The 20,806-nt window shown below is 44.0% G+C and overlaps 1 protein-coding gene across 1 annotated transcript in view; it reads right to left on the bottom strand.

The window, feature by feature from the left end:
- The window catches only part of LOC126291639 (mannose-binding protein C-like), a 133,100-nt gene that overhangs the window by 27,054 nt on the left and 85,240 nt on the right, over positions 1–20,806 (bottom strand). The window contains exon 5 of the mRNA XM_049985207.1: positions 1,948–2,346. Coding sequence (XP_049841164.1) covers positions 1,948–2,346 — 399 coding nt within the window. The remainder of the gene's footprint in view (positions 1–1,947; positions 2,347–20,806) is intronic.

Here is a 20,806-nt window from a genome sequence, read left to right as displayed (position 1 = left end):
CGTTGGGATTGTTGGAGAGTAGGAGCGAGGGCAAGGAATGCGGTGTCATCGGCATATTGCAAGAGGTTTACTGGAGGGGGAGTACTCGGATCTACTACTGAACTTAAAAACATGCGTGAGCCGTGGCGGAGTGGCTCCAGCATCAGGTACGCTCGTTATATCGTTGCGATCGATTTGGGGGGGGGGGGTATATGAGATCTTTGCATATCGTGTGGCTTTCTTCCAGGCTGGTAGGCTTCAAGAGTCAGCCGTTAGCTTTCGAAAAGAAAACATAGAGAGATGTGGGACGTCTCCGGAGGAAGGAGTCTCGACTGCGACTGGGTGTGCCCCATCGCTCTGATAAAAACCGCGCAGTTGTGTTGGTCGGTAGGTCTGTGTTTTGGGACGGCTTAGAGATCCAAGTTTCGTGATTCCTATCAGGGAAAGGTCCCTGGAATGTGGTTAAGCTGTTTGAGCTGCTGAGTTGTGCTGTGAGCAAACATCAAGCAAGTTGGCCGTTAGTGTATGTGGCTGAGCGACCCGTAGAGAGGCGTTTGACTCGCTAAATGATTGTGGAAGTTACACAGTCGTTAATCGAAAGGTATGTGGATGAGTTCCGTATGAGCCGGTTAAATGTTGGTTTCGCGGTGAAGTCTTAGTTATAACTGTGTTAAGTGACTGAAAACTGCACCTAAGTGATATTATTATTACTGGTGAACCGTCTTTAAATGGTTTCAGCTTAAAGAGTAGTGATTGCTGTGGACGGAACATTTTGTAGACTTATGGACGTATGTCTGATGCAAAGATTATGTCCTGTATTTTGTTTCAGAGAGTTGTAATTGTCCTGTGTTTGTCAAAAGCTGCTGTAAGCGCCAAAGCCCTGGCAGGGAATGAGGTGTTACCTGTAGCCTAGTGTCGCTGTCTTTACGTAACCCTTCCACGGCTGGATTGCTTTGTGTGAAGAACCCATACAAAAAGACTAGTATATCTTATCCTTCCGCCAATATGGGTAAAACGCGTTTTGTAATTTGTGATTTTCTGATGGTTAAACAAATGATTTTTGGGTTACAGCCGGCCGCGGTGGTCTCGCGGTTCTAGGCGCGCAGTCCGGAACCGTGCGACCGCTGCGGTTTAGGTTTAAATAGTTTAGGTTTAAATAGTTCTAAATAGGTTTAAATAGGTTTAAATAGTTTAGGTTTAAATAGGTTTAAATAGGTTTAAATAGTTCTAAGTTAGGTTTAAATAGTTCTAAGTTTAGGTTTAAATAGTTCTAAGTTCTAGGGGACTAATGACCACAGCAGTTGAGTCCCATAGTGCTCAGAGCCATTTGAACCATTTTTGGGTTACATAAACATAGACCTGCAACTAAGTGTAACCTGGGATTGTTTCAAGGCAATCTTTCTAGCTTATGTTACATATCTATGTCTAGTGAATTGTGGTTAACCACGTGAGATTTAAGTGTTGTTTGGACCGTGTTTTCCGTGTAGTATTTAAATGCAGTTAAGTGGCTGGTCCACTCTGATAGGAACTGTACTGTTGTAAGCTTTAGTTAAACGTGGCAAAGCCACGACAATACTGGGTATTCTAGTTTCTGAACTGTTTTTACATGCATTTTATGGTTATTCTTGTTTTGTTTCAATAAGGACTTATACTAAGTAACTGCTGCTTGTAGCGAAGATTGTGCAGAAGCATCTGCATGAACATTATGTCAATAAATTAAGTATATGAAAATCAAAGTACGACGACCAACCGTGATTCGCTATCCCATTTCGCGTCCTAATTATACTTGTGGGATGGATTATGCGAGGTCGTCTTAAAGGGGCCGTGTACCAATGCGAATTGTAATAGCTGCAGTTATTAGCGTGCAGATGACGTAAATACTGATGTAACGTCGTGAAGCTGGCAATCGTCAGCCACCAACAGAAACACCTGAGCTTTAAGCCATTAGACACCGTGTAATGGACGAACCTGTCTCGGTAACGAAGTCCCCCTCGTTAGCTTCGTCCGTGAAGCCTACCAGGTACAGCTGGAAGGTGTCGCGGTCGACGTCGAACAGGCTGAGCAGGGCCTCGCCGCGGCGCCAGGTGTCGGGGACGGCGAGCGCCGCGCTGTGGGAGCGGCACCTGCTGGCCGCCGCCGCGTGGCCCAGCCGCTCCGCGTGCACCTTGTAGAAGCGGCCGGCCTCCTGCACCCACTCGTACCCGTCCGGCACGGCCAGCGGCAGCCGGCGCTCGCAGAAGAACGGCGCCCTGTTCTCGCACACCACATCGTTCGACTCTCCGGCGCTGTTGAAGTCGACGCAGTTCTCGTTGCCTCCGTTGTTGTCCGGCTGGGAAGCCTTCCACGGTATGTACGACACGGGGCGACCTGGGGCAGCACACGGTTAGGTCTGTCGTAAGGAACACCGTCAGCTCAGCCACGAACCTACCGGGCGATCAAAGAGTCAGTATAAATTTGAAAACTGAATAAATCACGGAATAATGTAGACAGAGAGGTACAAATCGACACACATGCTTGGAATGACATGAGGTTTTATTAGAACCAAAAAAATACAAAAGTTCAAAAAATGTCCGACAGATGGCGCTTCATCTGATCAGAATATCAATAATCAGCATAACAAAGTAAGACAAAGCAAAGATAATGTTCTTTACAGGAAATCCTCAATATATCCATCATCATTCCTCAACAACAACTGTAGTCGACGAATAATGTGAACAGCGCTGTAAAGCATGTCCGGAGTTATGGCGAGGCATTGGCGTCGGATGTTGTCTTTCAGAGTCCCTAGAGATGTGTTGATCACGACACACTTGCGACTTCAGGTAACCCCAAAGCCAATAATGGCACGGACTGAGGTCTGGGGACCTGAGAGGCCGAGCTCGACGAAAGTGGCGGCTGAGCACACGATCATCACCAAACGACGTGCGCAAGAGATCTTTCATGCGTCTAGCAATACTTTTGTTTTGTTCTAATAACACCCCATGTCATTCCAAGCATGTGTGTCAATTTTTGCCTCTCTTTCTACATTACTCTGTGGTTTATTAAGTTTTCAAATTTATACTGACTTTTTGATCGCCCGCTACATCACATAGTGCTAATGAGGCAGGCATTACAATAGAAAGAAAGAAGTGAATCTGGATGCAGTGTAGCAGCGCATTCGTTATTTACTTATATTTTATTTATTTTTTTAACCGGACATATTTTTGTGCCATCACACCCTCTCTTACATCATTACACGATTTCAAACACACAGTACTTTTTTATATCATAGTTTCCTAACAAGGGAACCTCCCCATCGCACCCCCCTTAGATTTAGTTATAAGTTGGCACAGTGGATAGGCCTTGAAAAACTGAACACAGATCAATCGAGAAAACAGGAAGAAGTTGCGTGGAACTATGGAAAAAATTAGCAAAATATACAAACCGAGTAGTCCATGTGCAAGATAAGCAACATCAAGGATAATGTGGGCGCAGAAGCGCCGTGGTCCCGTAGTTGGCGTGAGCAGCTGCAGAACGAGAGGTTCTTGGTTCAAGTCTTCCCTCGAGTGAATAAGTTTAATTTTTTTATTTTCAGACGATTATTATCTGTCCGTGCGTCCGTCCGTCCGATGCGAGGTAACTGCGCCCTAGTATGGGGACGCTACACCTAAACAAACATCGAAACACACGACGTCAGTTGACTACAGCGCGCGGAAGAGAGAGGATTCCCGCTAACGAGGCTCCCTGGCTGGCAGTTGACTGTTCGCTACTTTGGACGAGAGTGCATTAAATATGTGAGATGTACTCCGTGGGCAATATGTTTTCGGTTCCCATTGGAGAAGCACGTCTACTAATCACACGGTTTTGCGGTGCGGTCGCAAAACACAGACACTAAACTTATTACAGTGAACAGAGACGTCAATGAACGAACGGTCAGATCATAACTTCGCGAAAATAAAGAAAGTAAACTTTTTACTCGAGGGAAGACTTGAAGCAAGGACCTTTACTTCCGCAGGTGCTCACGCTAAGCACGGGACCACGGCGCTCCTGAGCTCACATTCTCCTCGACGTTGGCTCTTTTGCGCATGGACTACTCAGTTTGTATATTTTGCTTATTTTTTTCATAGTTCAACACAACTTCTTCCTGTTTTCTCGATTGATCTGTGTTCAGTTTTTCAAGGCCTATCCACTGTGCCAACTTATAACTAAATCTGAGGAGGGTGCGATGGGGAGGTTCCCTTGTAAGAAGTAACAATTATGATATGACAGTATTAAAATTATGTGAGGGTCCAAAGTAGCAATGTGAGTAAATAATACTGACTGTGGACCAATGAAACTGATACTTTCAGTACTTGTACTACTCTATCTGCTGCCACTAATAGTGATAATAATAATAATGCCGGCCCGGCGAGCCGTGAGGTCTGATGCGCTGCTACCCCAGCGGGAAGGCATGTCGGTCCCCGGTGGTTTAGTGTCGAGCTCTGGTGTGGCGGCCAGCCTGTGGATGGTTCTTAAGGCGGTTTCCCATCTGCCTCGGCAAATGCGGGCTGGTTCCCCCTACTCCGCCTCAGTTACACTGTGTCGGCGAATGCTGTGCAAACACTGTCTCCACGCACGTGTACACCGTCATTACTCTACCAGGCGAACATTTGGGGCTACACTCGTCTCGATGTGAGATGTGCTTGGGACGGGGGGAGGAAGGGGGGAATCCAATAGGGGGCCAAACCGCACAATAACCCTGGGTTCAGTGTGGGGCGGCGGTAGGGTGGGTGGACTGCTGTGGCCAGTTGTGGGGTTGTGATCCGCTGAAGGCTACAGCAGGACGAAGCCTCTCCGTCGTTTCTTGGTCCCCAGTTTAAAACGTAATTCACACACAATAATGATAGCAATAACAATAATAATAATAATATAACGATAGTGGCAGATGTAAAAATAATTTATGAAAACTAAAACTCCATTCGAACAGGCCATGAAGGTCCAACTGCACCGACCGGCCACCGTGTCATCCTCAGCCCACAGGCGTCACTGGTTGCGGATAAGGAGGGGCATGGGGTCAGCACACCGCATGTAATGGAGCACCCTCCTGTAACACAACTTTTTTTTTTTAATACAAATAACCGATACCATGTATAGGCCTACTGCCGATTATTGTATAAGTTAACATTCTATGATGTTTCATTGAAAGAATTTCATTTGATTTTGTATACATGTATTATATTTCAGACTAAAATGAATAAAAAGAAATTAACTTGTACATTGTCTGCACTTACAATTAAAATCACTCCTTTAAAAATATTTGGAATTACGAAATTTATGGTGCACTTAAAACTCATATTATTAATTGCACAATCTAAAGCTAATTATTAAATTTAATCCTGGATTGATTTACAAAATAATATTATATCTTGGTGATGATTCGAAAATAGATGCTTTCTATTACAGCGAGTTCTGGGCAAAGCAAATTTAAGATGACTGCATCAACAAAGAATAATGGGGAGGGATGAATATCTGGTTGAGAAGAAGGGTGCACGCTGGTAAAGAGTGTGTACAGGGAGGGAGAATCGTAACCCTTGTTGTTGCTTTTGTAGATATGTCATTAACTATCTACTGAAACTGGAGATGTTATTCAGTTCTCTAATGTAATGTGCGAGCTTATTCCAGAGGCGGTTTACTGCTACTGAGGAGGACTTCGAGAAACTGGCTAAACGATGGGATGCGTCAGGATTTTGGTCTAATGGGAACAGATGTTTCTGCCTTGTTGTTCAGATGAGAGCGTACGTAATCTGTATCGACAGGACATCTGGCATGTACCTGAAAAATTCTGTCATCATGACCTCTCCATTAGCAAGAGATTCCAGACTAGTCCCCCATTCTGATCTCTGGAAGGCGACTGCCAAGAAGCAGGTGACCACGAGAAGAAGACTGAATAACCAACGAAAGGATAACGTTCTTCGATTTGTGGCGTGGAATGTCAGAAGTTTGAACGTGGTAGTGAAGCTAGAAAACCTGAAAAGCAAAATGCAGTAGCTCAGTCTAGATACAGTGGGTGTCAGTAAAGAGGAATGGAAAGAGCAAGAATTTCAAGTCAGACGTGTATTAGGTAATATCAAAAGCAGCAGAAAATGGTATAAAGGGAGGAGGATTAGTTATGAATAGGAAGGTAGGGTGGAGAGTGAGTTACTGTCAACAAATCAGTTATAGGGTTATTCTCATCAGAATCGACAGCAAACCAACAACAATAGTTCACATGTACATGCCGCAGTCGCAAGTAGGGGATGAAGAGAGAGAAAATACATGAGGATACTGAACGGGTAATTCAGTACGTAAAGCGAGATGAAAATATGATAGTAATGAGGGACTAGAATGCGGTTGTACGTGAAAGAGTAGATGAAAAAGTTGTAGAAGGATATTCATGGTAGTAGTAACTAATTGAGTTCTGCAATAAATTCTGTTATTAATAGCGAACGTCAATTTTTAATAGCGAATTCTCTGTTCAAGAATAATAACAGGAGGTATACTTGGAAAATGCCGGGAGATACCGGGAGATTCCAGTTGGATTAGATCGAGGTTCGGCAGAAATTCCGAAATCAAATATTGCATTGTACGGCTTACCCAGTAGTAAATATAGACTCAGACGACAATTCAGTGGTGATGGGGAGCAGGCTGGGGTTTAAGAGACTATTCAGGAAGAATCAGTGTGCAAGGAAATGGGAAACGGAAGTGCTAAGAAATTAAGAGGCGCGCGGTGAAGATCTCTGAGACTATAGATACTGTGAGAATGAATAGCTCAATAGGAGGTTCAGTTGAAAAGGAATGGACACCTCTAAAAAGGGGAGTCACGGAAGTTGGAAAGAAAACCGTATGTAGAAAGACGGTAACTGCGAAGAAATCATAAGAAATACTTCAGCTGATGGACGATGATCTGAGGAATTCAGAAATACAAGATACTGCCTACAGGAAAATTAAAGAAACCTTTTGAGAAAAGAGAACCACTTGCATAAATATCAAGAGCTCAGATGGAAACCCAGTTCTAAGCAAAGAAGGGAAAGCAGAAAGGTGGAAGGAGTATATAGAAGGTCTATACAGGGCCGATGTTCTTGAGGACAATATCATGGAAATGGAAGAGGAGGTAGATGAAGATGAAATGGGAAATATGATACTGCATGAAGAGTTTGACAGAGCACTGAAAGATCTAAGTCGAAACAAGGCCCCGGAAGTAGAAAACATTCGATTAGAACTTCTGACAGCCTTGGGAGAGCTAGTCCTGACAAAACTCTGCCATCTGGTGAGCAAGATGTATGAGACAGGCGAACTTCCCTCAGACTTCAAGAAGAATATAATAATTCCAATCCCAAAGAAAGCAGGTGTTGGCAGATGTGAAAATTACCGAACTATCAGTTTAATAAGTCACAGCTGCAAAATACTACCGATAATTCTTTACAGGCGAATGGTAAAACTGGTAGAAGCCGACCACGGGGAAGATCAGTTTGGATTCCGTAGAAATGTTGGAACACGTGAGGTAATACTGACCTTACGACTTATCTTAGAAGAAAGATTAAGGAAAGGCAAACCTACGTTTCTAGCATTCGGAGACTTAGAAAAAGCATTTCCCAATGTTGACTGGAATACTCTCTTTCAAATTCTGAAGGTGGCAGGGGTAACATACAGGGAGCGAAAAGCTATTTACAATTTCTATAGAAACCAGATGGTAGTTATAAGAGTTGAGGGGCATGAAAGGGAAGCAGTGGTTGGGAAGAGAGTGAGACAGGGTTGTACCCTCTCCCCGATGCTATTCAATCTGTATATTGAGCAAGCCGTAACGGAAACGAAAGAAAAGTTCGGAGTAGGCATTAAAATCCATGGAGAAGAAATAAAGACTTTGAGGTTCGCCGATGAGATTGTAATTCTGTCAGAAACAGCAAAGGACTTGGAAGAGCAGTTGAACGGAATTGACAGTGTCTGGAAAGGAGGGTATAATATGAACATCAACAAAAGGAAAACAAGGATAATGGAATGTAGTCGAATTAAGTCAGGTGCTGCTGAGGGTATTAGATTACGAAATGTGACACTTAAAGTAGTAAAGGAGTTTTGCTATTTGGGGAGCAAAATAACGATGGTCGAAGGCAAGGAAAGCGTTTCTGAAGACGAGGAATGTGTTAACATCGAGTATAGGTTTAAGTGTCAGGAAGTCGTTTCTGAAAGTATTTGTATGGAGTGTAGCCATGTATGGAAGTAAAACGTGGACGAAAAATAGTTCAGACAAGAAGAGAATAGAAGCTTCCGAAATGTGGTACTACATAAGAATGCTGAAGACTAGATGGGTAGATCACATAACTAATGAGGAAGTATTGAATAGAATTGGGGAGAAGAGGAGTTTGTGGCACAACTTGACCAGAAGAAGGGATCGGTTGGTAGGAGATGTTCTGAGGCAGCAAGGGATCACCAATTTAGTACTGGAGGCAGCGTGGAGGGTATAAATCGTAGAGGGAGACCAAGAGATGAGTACACTAAGCAGATTCAGAAGGATGTAGGTACTGGGAGACGAATAAGATTGCACAGGGTAGAGTAGCATGGTGAGTTGCATCAACCCAGTCTCAGGACTGAAGACCACAACAACAACAACAAGAAACTTAAGAACAAAATAAATAGAAAGCGCAGGGAAGCTAAGACAAAATGGCTACATGAAAAATAAGAAGTAACTGTAAAAGAAATGTTTGTTCGAAGAACTGGCTGAGCATACACAAAAGTCAAAGCAACGTTCGGTTAAATTAAAAGCAAGGGTGTAACATTAAGAGTGCAACTGGAATTCCACTGTTAAATGCAGTGGAGCGAGCGGATAGGTGGAGAGAGTACAGTGAAGATCTCTATGAGGGGGAAGACTTGTCTTATGGCGTGGTAGAAGAAACAGGAGTCGACAAGGAAAAGATAGGGGATACATTATTGGAATAAAAATTTTAAAAAAACTCTGGCATAATGAAGATCAAATAAGACAGGAGGTGTAAATAACATTCCATCGAATCATTAGATAAGCTGTCAGCAAAAAGACTTATTCGCATTGGTGAGTACAGTGTATGAAACTGGCGAATGCCATCACACTTTCAAAAAAATATCATCCACACAGTTCCGAAAATAGCAAGAGCTGACAAGTGCGACAATTATCGCACAATCAGCATAAGAGCTCATGCATCCAAGTTGCTGACAAGAGTAATATACAGAAGAGCGGACAAGAAAATTGAGGCTCTGTTAGTTGACGATAAATTTTGCTTTAGGAAAGGTAAAGGCGCCGCTGAGGCGGTTCTCTGGTTGCACTTATTAATGGAAGCAAGACTGAAGAAAAATCGAGGCTCCTTCATTTGATTTGTCGACCAGGAAAAAGAATTTGGAGATGCCGAATGGTGCAAAATTCTGAGAAAAACAGGATAAGCGATAGGGAAAGACGGGTAATATACAATATGTACCAGACTCAGTACAATTAGACTAAAGACCAAGAACGATGTATTCGAATTACCGTAGTCTACAGGAAAGTAGTATCACATGAAAGTTGTGAACAAATCAATGAGGATTTGCAGAAAATAAATGCGTGGTGTAATGACTGGCAGTTATCTCTCAATATTAGTAAGTGTATCCCACTGCGTATAACAAGGCGAAAATCCCCATTAATGTACGAGTACAAAATAAATGCCCAGTCTTTGGAAGCGGTTGAGAGGTGGCGTGAGCCCCCTCTCATATTTCTATCTTACTCTGAGTAATTCGATTTTCCTCTCTAATTGCATGTGGTGTAAGGTTGCTATTCCTTCACACGCAGACTTCCCACGCAGCGTCTCTCGTCACCCGGGTGAATGCTTTCCAGGCGCCGACGTTGTCAATAGCGGCGGAGACACGCCCGCAAGGGCCTGAAGGAGCGGCTGGGCTAGAGGTTCCGTTACTTCGCAGAAACTTAGCGAAAACACTTTCTGGGGGCTACCAGCGAGGCGTGGGAATGACTTGTGTTCCCAGGCAGTCTTGGCGGGCAAATTCCCGCGTTTTCTGCCAAATCGTAACTGTGATTGGCTGTCTCAGGGCATAGCTCCGTGACGTAGCAAAATCAGCGCAGAAATTGGCGCCAAGAATCTCCATTGGTGGAATGATAGTGCTTCGGCAATAGAGTGGAATTTTCCGCCGGTTTTCGAGTTGCTGATTGGAACGTTTAACCACGGCCACTGCCGTGGGGGCGGGAATGTAACTGTTTAATGAAGTTGCTGAAGTTTCGACTTCAACGTAACTTTCGGAGTACAGTTGGCAATTGAGCGTTCTGCGTACAAGCGGCCTATGTTGTCTGTCTTGAGCAGTTTTGGCTAAAGTTGACTGTATCGTAGTTACTGTGTGACTTCGCTTGTTAAAATCAATCACTGTACCGTCAGTGATTGCGTGGCGAGCCTTCTTCGTCTCCCTCAGAGGCGCATTTGTATTGCTAGGAAGTCTTTAGTCTGGAATAACCAGACCGGGACAATTTGTTTCGGGCTATACTCGCGACATTATCATCACCACGACGGGACGTCGAAGCAACCAGCCATCGCTTCCTGTTCGCCAGATCGTGTCCTTGCTGTTAAGAAGACATCTTGGTAATGTATGTCCGCAGCACCGGCAGATTAGGGAATTTGCACTGTGATAATCAGAGCTCAGCAGAGCGCGCCTGTTCGTCTTTTTCTAACTTTGTTCTGTCTTGGGTGTTCATTGTCTGAGTTCTCACTAATGTAGCAGCAATTAATGTTGGGTTGGCTGTGTGTCTCTCTTAAGATTTGAGTTGCAAGGAATTGGCTCCACATACCACTTGGTCATAAACGTCACAAGCCAGATTATGGCCAATTTCACCTTCACAGCATTTATTTGAGTATCCAATTTGAGCCAATTTGATGTATTGTAAATGTGTCATGTGTTTTTGTTTATTATTTTGTGTTTAGTCTTAATACATCATATTGTTAATTTGGACAGAACTTTCATTCTGTTAATCGGTAGAGCAACCCCATCACTTCTCACTACGTTAATGAAACCTTCCTTTATGTAACTTATTTATCAAATTAAATTATTGCAGGTGCCAAACTCTTTTCTACTCCACTTGCAGGGTCGATTACAGTCAGTTCGCTTAGTTTTTTAATCCATGTTCAACAGCAAAAGTCGGAGTTAGAATAGGGGGGCCTTAGAGCATCATTTACATATGTAGATTCTAGAAGAATTTAGAGTTAAATACACTGCTAGCCGCGGCACCCCGCCCAGTAACATCCGTCGAGTATCTGGGTGTGACACATCGAAATGATCTGGAATGGAACGATCAGATCACACAAGTAACGGACAAGGAGATCTCTAGATTGCGGTTTATTGGTAGAATTCCGAAGCGATGCAGTCCTTCAACAAAGGAAATAGCTTACAATACGTTAGTTCGTCCAGTCTCAGAGAACTGTTCGTATGTGACCCTTACCAGATGGGTCTGATTCAAGAGATTGGGAAGGTCCAAAGAATTGCAGCAAGATTCGTGACTGGTGCATTTAGCCATCGAGAGAGCGTTACAAATATAAAGTTGTAAGTGGGACACACTTGCAGATAGACGGAGCGCTAAGCGCAAGGGGCTGCTCACTAAACTTCGAAATCCGATCTTCGCCGAGGATTTGGAGCATATGTTATTGCAACCAACTTTCAAATCGCGCAATGACCACCATTCAAAGGTAAGGGAAATTGGAGCTCGTACTGAGGCGTTTAGAAAATCGTTTTTTCCTCATGCGATCCGTGAGTGGAACATCCGGGAGGAAATATAACTTTGGCGCGAATTGAGCCCGCCGCCACACACCGCTTGGTGGCTAGCGGAGTATATACGTAGATGTAGATGGGTTAAAAAGGGTGTGAGATAGGGATGTTGTCTTTAGCTCCTACCGTCCGCTCTGTACATCGAAGAAGCAATGACGGGAGTAAAAAGAAAGACTCAAGAGTCGATTTAAAATTAAAGGTGGAAGGATATCAGTGAAAGGATATCAGTGACAAGATTGGCTGATGAAACTGCTATCCTCCGATAAAGCGAAGAAGTATTACGAGATGTTTTGAATGGATTGAATAGTCTTATGAGTATATAATATGGACTGAGAGTAAATCGAAGAAAGACGAAGGTAATGAGAAGTAGCTGAAATGATAACAGCAAATAAATTAACAATTGGGGATCATGAAGTAGACGAGGTTAATAAATTCTGCTACCTTGGAAGCAGAATAAGCTATGATAGTCCGAGCAAGCGAGACATTAAAGACAGACTAGCACTGGTAAAAAGTGCATTTCTGGCTAAGAAAATTGTGCTAATATCAAATATAGGTCTTAGTTTGAGAAAGAAAGTACGTTTGGAGCGCAGCATTGTGTTGTAGTGAGGTTTGGACTGTGGAAAAATCGAAGCATTTGAAATGTGGTGCTGCAGAAGAATGTTTGATGTTCAAATGTGTGTGAAATCGTATGAGACTTAACTGCTAAGGTCATCAGTCCCTAAGCTTACACACTACTTAACCTAAATTATCCTAAGGACAAAAACACCCCCACGCCCGAGGGAGGACTTGAACCTCCGCCGGGACCAGCCGCACAGTCTATCACTGCAGCTCCTTAGAATCTTTAAAATGAGGTGGACTGATAAGGTAAGGAATGAGCAGATCCTCGTTTGAATCGGCGAGGAAAGGAATGTATGGAAAACACTGACAGGAAGAAGGGACAGGATGGTAGGACTTCAGTTAGGACGTGAGGGAATGACTTCCAAGGTAGCAGAAAAAGCTGTAGAGAGTAGAAGCTGTAGAGAAAGGCGGAGACCGGAATACATCCGGCGAACAATAGGCGACGTGCTGCTGTGCGATGAAGAGGTCGGCGCGGGAGAGCAGCTGGTCGCGGGCCGCACCAGAGGAGAAGGCTGACGAGAAAAAAGAGAATCGTGGGAAGACATGAGGGACAGTCTCGATTGATCAGACATCAGACAGTGGAGAAGGCAGAGGCTACGGAAGCCCATGCGCTAATTTGCACGCAGCCACGATAGGTGTCCATATGAGGGTGAAGTATGATCAACTAGTGGAAGACCCGATTTACGAGTATAACGAACACTGACATTTTTCAACCAGTTCCAGGCGCCGTTAGCTTTCCTGAGAAAGATCTTGCACGATAAACTCACTGTAATATATACACTCCTGGAAATTGAAATAAGAACACCGTGAATTCATTGTCCCAGGAAGGGGAAACTTTATTGACACATTCCTGGGGTCAGATACATCACATGATCACACTGACAGAAGCACAGGCACATAGACACAGGCAACAGAGCATGCACAATGTCGGCACTAGTACAGTGTATATCCACCTTTCGCAGCAATGCAGGCTGCTATTCTCCCATGGAGACGATCGTAGAGATGCTGGATGTAGTCCTGTGGAACGGCTTGCCATGCCATTTCCACCTGGCGCCTCAGTTGGACCAGCGTTCGTGCTGGACGTGCAGACCGCGTGAGACGACGCTTCATCCAGTCCCAAACATGCTCAATGGGGGACAGATCCGGAGATCTTGCTGGCCAGGGTAGTTGACTTACACCTTCTAGAGCACGTTGGGTGGCACGGGATACATGCGGACGTGCATTGTCCTGTTGGAACAGCAAGTTCCCTTGCCGGTCTAGGAATGGTAGAACGATGGGTTGGATGACGGTTTGGATGTACCGTGCACTATTCAGTGTCCCCTCGACGATCACCAGAGGTGTACGGCCAGTGTAGGAGATCGCTCCCCACACCATGATGCCGGGTGTTGGCCCTGTGTGCCTCGGTCGTATGCAGTCCTGATTGTGGTGCTCACCTGCACGGCGCCAAACACGCATACGATCACTGGCGACAACATCGATGTACTGTGGAGACCTCTCGCCCCCACGTGTTGAGCAATTCGGCGGTACGTCCACCCGGCCTCCCGCATGCCCACTATACGCCCTCGCTCAAAGTCTGTCAACTGCACATACGGTTCACGTCCACGCTGTCGCGGCATGCTACCAGTGTTAAAGACTGCGATGGAGCTCCGTATGCCACGGCAAACTGGCTGACACTGACGGCGGCGGTGCACAAATGCTGCGCAGCTAGCGCCATTCGACGGCCAACACCGCGGTTCCTGGTGTGTCCGCTGTGCCGTGCGTGTGATCATTGCTTGTACAGCCCTCTCGCAGTGTCCGGAGCAAGTATGGTGGGTCTGACACACCGGTGTCAATGTGTTCTTTTTTCCATTTCCAGGAGTGTAATTGGAGATGTGTCTGAAGAAGTTTCTTTTTCAGGTCAAGAGGGAAGTGCTGTTTATACAGTATTTTTGTAAGGCATGGCGAGATGCTCATGCCTTGTTGCTCATTGCAGTTACATCTTCTGTCCAATTTAAATTTTCGCTTGTTATTAGCCCCTAAACTCTTTGCTGACTGAGAGAAATTGATATTTTTCTCGTTTAATGTTAAGATGATGGGGATTACCGATATTTATAATACCACCGATTTTTTTTCCTCAGCACTGATAACACAGAAATATGTGGTTTGTTTTAAAAAACGCACGCACTCGTTGTGCGTGAGAAAGGTGGAAGCACTGTACGGTTCACAGAACTCTAGTGGTTGCAGCGAGAGTGATAACGGCGACGATTTCATTATAAGAACAGCTCGTAATCATTCGTTTCCTCCATTTGCGTGGAGTGACAGCGACTGACATTCATCGCCGGTTAAGCGGGGTATGTGGTGGTCGTTTGAAGGATGTGTGTAATGTGAGTCCGTGGGTGCGGCTTGTCAGAGAAGACAGAACGTCGTGTGTCAACAAAGCGAGACTTTCCGGCCGCACGGCAGTTGATCCGACGACATGATCGAGTCAGAGGAGAAAGTTGTTTTGGTGGAACACCAATTCGATGTGGAACACATCGCCTCCAAAGTTGGCATCTTGTGGGATTCCCGCACAAAATCCTGCTCGAGGACCTGAAAATGAGAGAATAGTCTACCGGTTGGGTGCCACGAATGCTGACGTACGACATCTGCAGCTGCATCCAGATGAATACTCTGCAGATCACATTCAAGTCCCTGGGAGAGGGTTCATCCAACCACATTCGCAATAACTCTCTATTATTCCAATCTCGTACAGCGCGTGGAAGAAATGAATACCTATATCTTTCCGTGCGAGCTCTGATTTACCTAATTTTATTAGGACGATCGTTTCTCCGTAGATAGGTCAGGGTCAACAAAATATTTTCGTATCCTGAGGAGAAAATTGATGACTGGAATTTCGTATGAGATTCTGCCGCGACGAAAACCGACTTTGTTCTGAAGATGTCCATACGAAATCCTGTCTCATTTCAGTGACACTCTATTTCGCGATAATACAAAACGTGCTGCTCAACTTTGAACTTTCCCAGTGTACTCCGTCAGACTAATCTGGTAACGATTCCAGATCGTGCAGCAGTACTCTGAAGAATGGCGGAAAAGTGTAATGTTGCCAGTCTCTTTAGTAGATGCGTTGCATCTTCTAAGTCTCCTGCCAAGAAAACGCACACTTTGGTTTGCTTTCCCCACAACATTTTCTATGTGTTCCTTCCAATCTAAGTGGTCCGTAATTGTAATTCCTAGGTATTTAGTTGAATTTACGGCCGTTAGATTTAACTGGTTTATCTTGTAACGGAAGTTTAACTGATTCCTTTTAGCACTCATGTGGATGACCTCACACTTCTCGTTATATGGGGCCAATTTCCAATTTTTGCACCATACAGATATCTTTTCTAAATCATTTTTCAATTTGTTTTGATCTTCTGACGATTTTCCCTAGACGCTAAACGACAGCGTCATTTACAAACCACCTAAGACGGCTCCGTAGATTGCCTCCTAAATCGTTTATGCAGATAAGAAACAGCAAAGGAGCTATAACACTACGTTAGGGAACGCCAGAAATCACCTCTGTTTTACTCGATGACTTTGTCATTTACTACGAACTGTGACCTATCTGAGAGGAATTTGCGAATGCAGTCGCATAATTGAGACGATATTCCATAAGCAAGTAATTTTAATACAAATCGCTTGTGACGTACAGTGTCAAAAGTCTTCTGGAAATCTAGAAATACGAAATCAATTCGAAATCCATTCCATAGCACTCAACAGTTCGTGTGAATAAAGAGGTAATTGTGTTTGACAAGAACGGTGTATTCTAAATCCGTGTTGACTGTGTATCAATAGACCGTTCTCTTCGAGGTAATTCGTAATGTCCGAACACAATATATTTTCCAGAATTCATATCGACGTTAACGATATGGGCCAGTAATTTAGTGAATTACTGCTAGTACCTTTCTTGAATATAGGTGTGTGCAACTTTCTAGTCTTTGGGTACGGATCTTTCGTCGAGCGAATGGTGGTATATTATTGTTCAGTATGGAACTACTGTATCAGTATACTCTGAAAGGAATCTAACTGGTACACGGTCTAGACCAGAAGATTTGTTTTTTTTTTTTTTTTTAAGCGATTTAAGCTGTTTCACTGTAAGGTGCCAGGACTAGGGCTCTTACACGTTAGCTTACCAACATTGGTATTAATAATAAAGGGACTGGCAAGGACATCAGACCATGACTCTATGGAATGATTATGAATATGAGACACCCTCGAGTAGTATTCCCTGCATATCTGCACGATTAAGTCACTACCTTAAAGCGTTGGTGAAAAGTGTCGGAAGTTGAGAATTGCGGAATGTAAAGCCTGCAGATGGCAGTAGCTCGCCGGGCCGCCGTGGGCGGCAGCACAGACAAAGACATATTACTCTGTGACGGCAGGTAGCGGTCACCGGAAACGCGGGACAATACGGCGCCTTTGGGGGAAGTCCGGCCTCCGGAGCCACCTGTGCTGGGCGAAGACGGGAATTTCGTTTTCCTAGGGGCGATATGACCTACCCGATCACTGGGTAGAATCTCAGAAATGGCGTTGGAGGGATTTCGGCGACGTTACAGTGGTCGAAACTGAGGATTCTTCCGCCGCGCTTTCGTACGCGTGGAAGACGGGAGAATTGCGGAGTGTGAGGGTTTCGCCTTCAGCCATCGAGCGGTACGGACTTCGAGAGGGCGTCTTGGCCATCGTCTTCGAAGGGAGATATACGGTCTGTGTCGCAGCACTGCACCAACGCGTGTTCCGTGCAGAGCTTTGCGGTTAGAGCTCTTACTGTGCTCGTAAGCGAGATTCTCACCAACGCTTAACCACTTCCAACAACTTACCTAGTATTCTTGATCTTGTACGTTCCGAGTCTTCGTCAACGTAGCTGCCGGTAATTGCAGCGCGTAATTGCAAATTGTTAATGTTCCGAGTAAGAAATCCATGGAGAAGAACTGAAAACTTTGAGATTCGCCGATATTGTAATTCTCTCAGAGACAGCAAAGGATCTGAAAGAGCAGCTGAACGGAATGGACAGTGTCTTGGAAGGAGGATATAAGATGAACATCAACAAAAGCTAAACGAGGATAATGGTATGTAGTCGAATTAAATCGGGTGATGCTGAGGGAATTCGATTAGGAAATGAGACGCTTAAAGTAGTAAATGAGTTTTACTATTTAAGAAGCAAAATAACTGATGATGGTCCAAGTACAGAGGATATAAAATGTAGACTGGCAATGGCAAGGAAAGCGTTTCTGAAAAAGAGAAATTTGTTAACATCGAGTATAGATTTAAGTGTCAGGAGGTCGTTTCTGAAAGTATTTGTATGGAGCGTAGTCATGTATGGAAGTGAAACGTGGACAATAAATAGTTTGGACAAGAACAGAATAGAAGCGTTTGGAATGTGGTGCTACAGAAGAATGCTGAAGTATTGATGGGTAGATCATATAACTAATGAGGAAATACTGAGTAGAATTGGAGAGAAGAGAAATTTGTGGTACAACTTGACCAGAACAAGGGATCGGTTCTGAGGCATCAAGGGATCACCAATTTAGTACTGGAGGGCAGCGTGGAGGGTAAAAATCGTAGAGGGAGACCAAGAGATGAATACACTAAACAGATTCAGAAGGATGTAGGTTGCAGTAGGTTCTGGGAGATGAAGAAGCTTGCACAGGATAGGGTAGCATGGAGAGCTGCATCAAACTAGTCTCAGGACTGAAGACTATAACAACAACGTGCCATTCTCAGGAGTATGTGGGTGAACAAAGAAATTCACATTTTTTTGTCAATTTTGTCAGTTGTGGGAAATATGAAATTAAATGCCAGTATTGCAATCGAGATATCGACTTCATTGTAGCTAGCACTTACCCTGTCCCAGTATGCTTTATACGTACCCTTGTCAGTGCACAGCTTGCCCAGAGAGGAAGCGGTCTTCTATGTCAGCGACGGACAAATAAGTTTACATCACTACTCTAGCAACTGCTCTTGATCCGAATTATGGAGTATTTACTTCGTCTTCTTTGGTGAAGGAATTTCGGAATGCTGTGTTCAGTAGCTCTTTGGTAGCACTGTCGTCTGTAGCATTTCCATTGCTGTTGCGCAGACAAGGCACCGCGTTGCGCAGGGCTGCGCGCATGGCGTCTTACCAGGCAATACTGGCTCCTGATGATGACACGGATGTACTTCCTTCTCATTGATTGTGTCAATGGGTGACAGTTCGATTCTGTTTTGCAGCCCTGAAAGCAAGCGCCAGTCAACTGAGCGGGAGCGCACACACTCACCAGCACAAAAAAAGGTCTCGAGTAAGCGCCAGTGCTGAAGTACTGATGTTGTTCTGGGACAGCGATACCGTTCCAAAGGGGACTACGGTGACATGTGCATCCTGCCACGATGTTTTGAAGAACAAGCTCCCGCCATCATTGCTTGAAAAACGACCGAAAAAAGTTGCAAAGCTGCGCATCGGCTGTTTCGGGAAGACGACGCAGCTGCCGTCTCCTCGCGACGGTAACTTTGAAGTGGTTTCTCGTGCTCCCTGCTCACGTGAACTGCCTCCCGGCGGCTTTTGGCTGTTCCCTACATCCTCTGTGGTGTCACATTCGCTGGCTCCGCCGCTGTCGCATCACATATTTTCCAGTAGTCGAATCAGACTCCCAAGGAAGAGTTCGCAGTAGCCACGGAATCATGGCATCTACGTTGTGAAAAATGCTTGACTGCAGATGGATTACGTCGAAAAGTGACAAGTTTCACTGTTTTCGTGTCATTAGTTCCCGAGAAAAAAACAGCGGTATTGCTATAACTTGAACGCAACTCGTAACATTAGGAAAGCGGAAATACACTAAAGTACCTCAGTAAATACTTTACGTGAGTCTGCTGAGAACCTTTATTGAAGAAATGAAAACGCAGTGCCAAGAACACTGAGGTGTTTCTCATCCATCTCCTAGAATTTGCAAATGCAGTTATAAAAGAATTAGCATAAACCGCATACCGACACACATAAAAAGGGGAAACACTGCGCTGTTGTTATGGACTTCTATTTTACTTATTTCGCTGGTGTGCTTGGTTTCTTCTTTTCCCAAAATCTCTTCATTTTCTCATTGTGGTTTCTCCGACATTCTTCTGTCCATGTTCTCTTAGATGTAACACTTTGTTTGTCTTTAAATTGATGCTTCTCAATTGGAGCTCCGAAAGCAGCTCTTTGTCCTGTAGGATTTTTTCTGTAATGCCTGTTACCTGAAACTCTTTTTTCAATTTCAGATATCCAAATTTTTCCAACTTTCACTGAGAGGGCAAGACAGCACAAAATTCCATACAAACACAAACTCGCACTTATAATCGCCAACATTTTGAAAAGATAGGGAATAAACATACACAACAGACAACTCTATCCACAAATACACTACAAAACTGACAAAAAACGGAGATACATACCAGAAAGCAAGTGTAAGTCGATTACAGTGAGTAAGACTTGTAATGGCGGATACATAGGACAAACAGGCAGAACATCTGATGTCAGATAAAAAGAACATATGAGCTCCTGGAAGTATGGGACAAACCACACGACATTTGCATATCACCTAAGACAACACAATCACAAACCAACCACTGCAGAAGAAGACATGAAAATAATTATAATCAACAATAAAAAACACCTCCTAACGCTAAAAGAAAATTACCACATACAGAAAACCAAAGGAAAAAAGAAAACACCGTTGAATGATCAATTACATATGCCAAACAACTCATCATTAACGTTAACAGGTAATATAACAGAGTAACACTAAATAGTGGACTACAATAATAATAATAATAATAATAATAGTAATAATAATACCACCCACGTCCCTTTCACTCACCCGCCCATGAATTCTCCACGAAACATTTAAACCAAAACTGAAAAAAGAAAAAGTGCAAGCATGTATTTTCTCTCTCTCTCTCTCTCTCTCTCACACACACACACACACACACACACACACACACACACACACACACACATACACAAAATATAAACATAACAGAAGTTAGTAGTTAGTGTGCAGCACATACTTCTTTAGGTTAGCATCATGTACGGGAACGTACGCAAACCAAGCGGGATGAGGTACACAGTGAACTCAAAGTCGTTATGCCTATATTAATGTTATGTCTATACTAGTGACACGAAGACTGATACTGCATCACAACAACAAGAGCAACCAAAGTCATAAATGGGAAGAAAAATGTTTAAAACACAGAAACTTGCCTGGGTTTCGTAAACAAAGCGGTAGTGACCAGATGAGAGGAAACGCCGATGGCAAATAAAAACGCGAAGAACTATAAGTAATCACTTATTTACATAAGAACAAGTGAGCAGTTTCATAATCTACGAATAACACAAAGCAAATCAAAAGTGTATCATAACTGTATCACTATAGATCCCACTGATAATGCCTTAAAGTACAAAAAAAGGCGATACGCATCTGGGAGAATT

This window comes from Schistocerca gregaria, chromosome 9, assembly GCF_023897955.1.
Source record: "Schistocerca gregaria isolate iqSchGreg1 chromosome 9, iqSchGreg1.2, whole genome shotgun sequence".
In the NCBI taxonomy this organism is placed as follows: Eukaryota; Metazoa; Arthropoda; class Insecta; order Orthoptera; family Acrididae; genus Schistocerca; species Schistocerca gregaria.
Note: the sequence above shows the minus strand (reverse complement) of the source record. Positions and strands in the feature narration are given on the sequence as shown.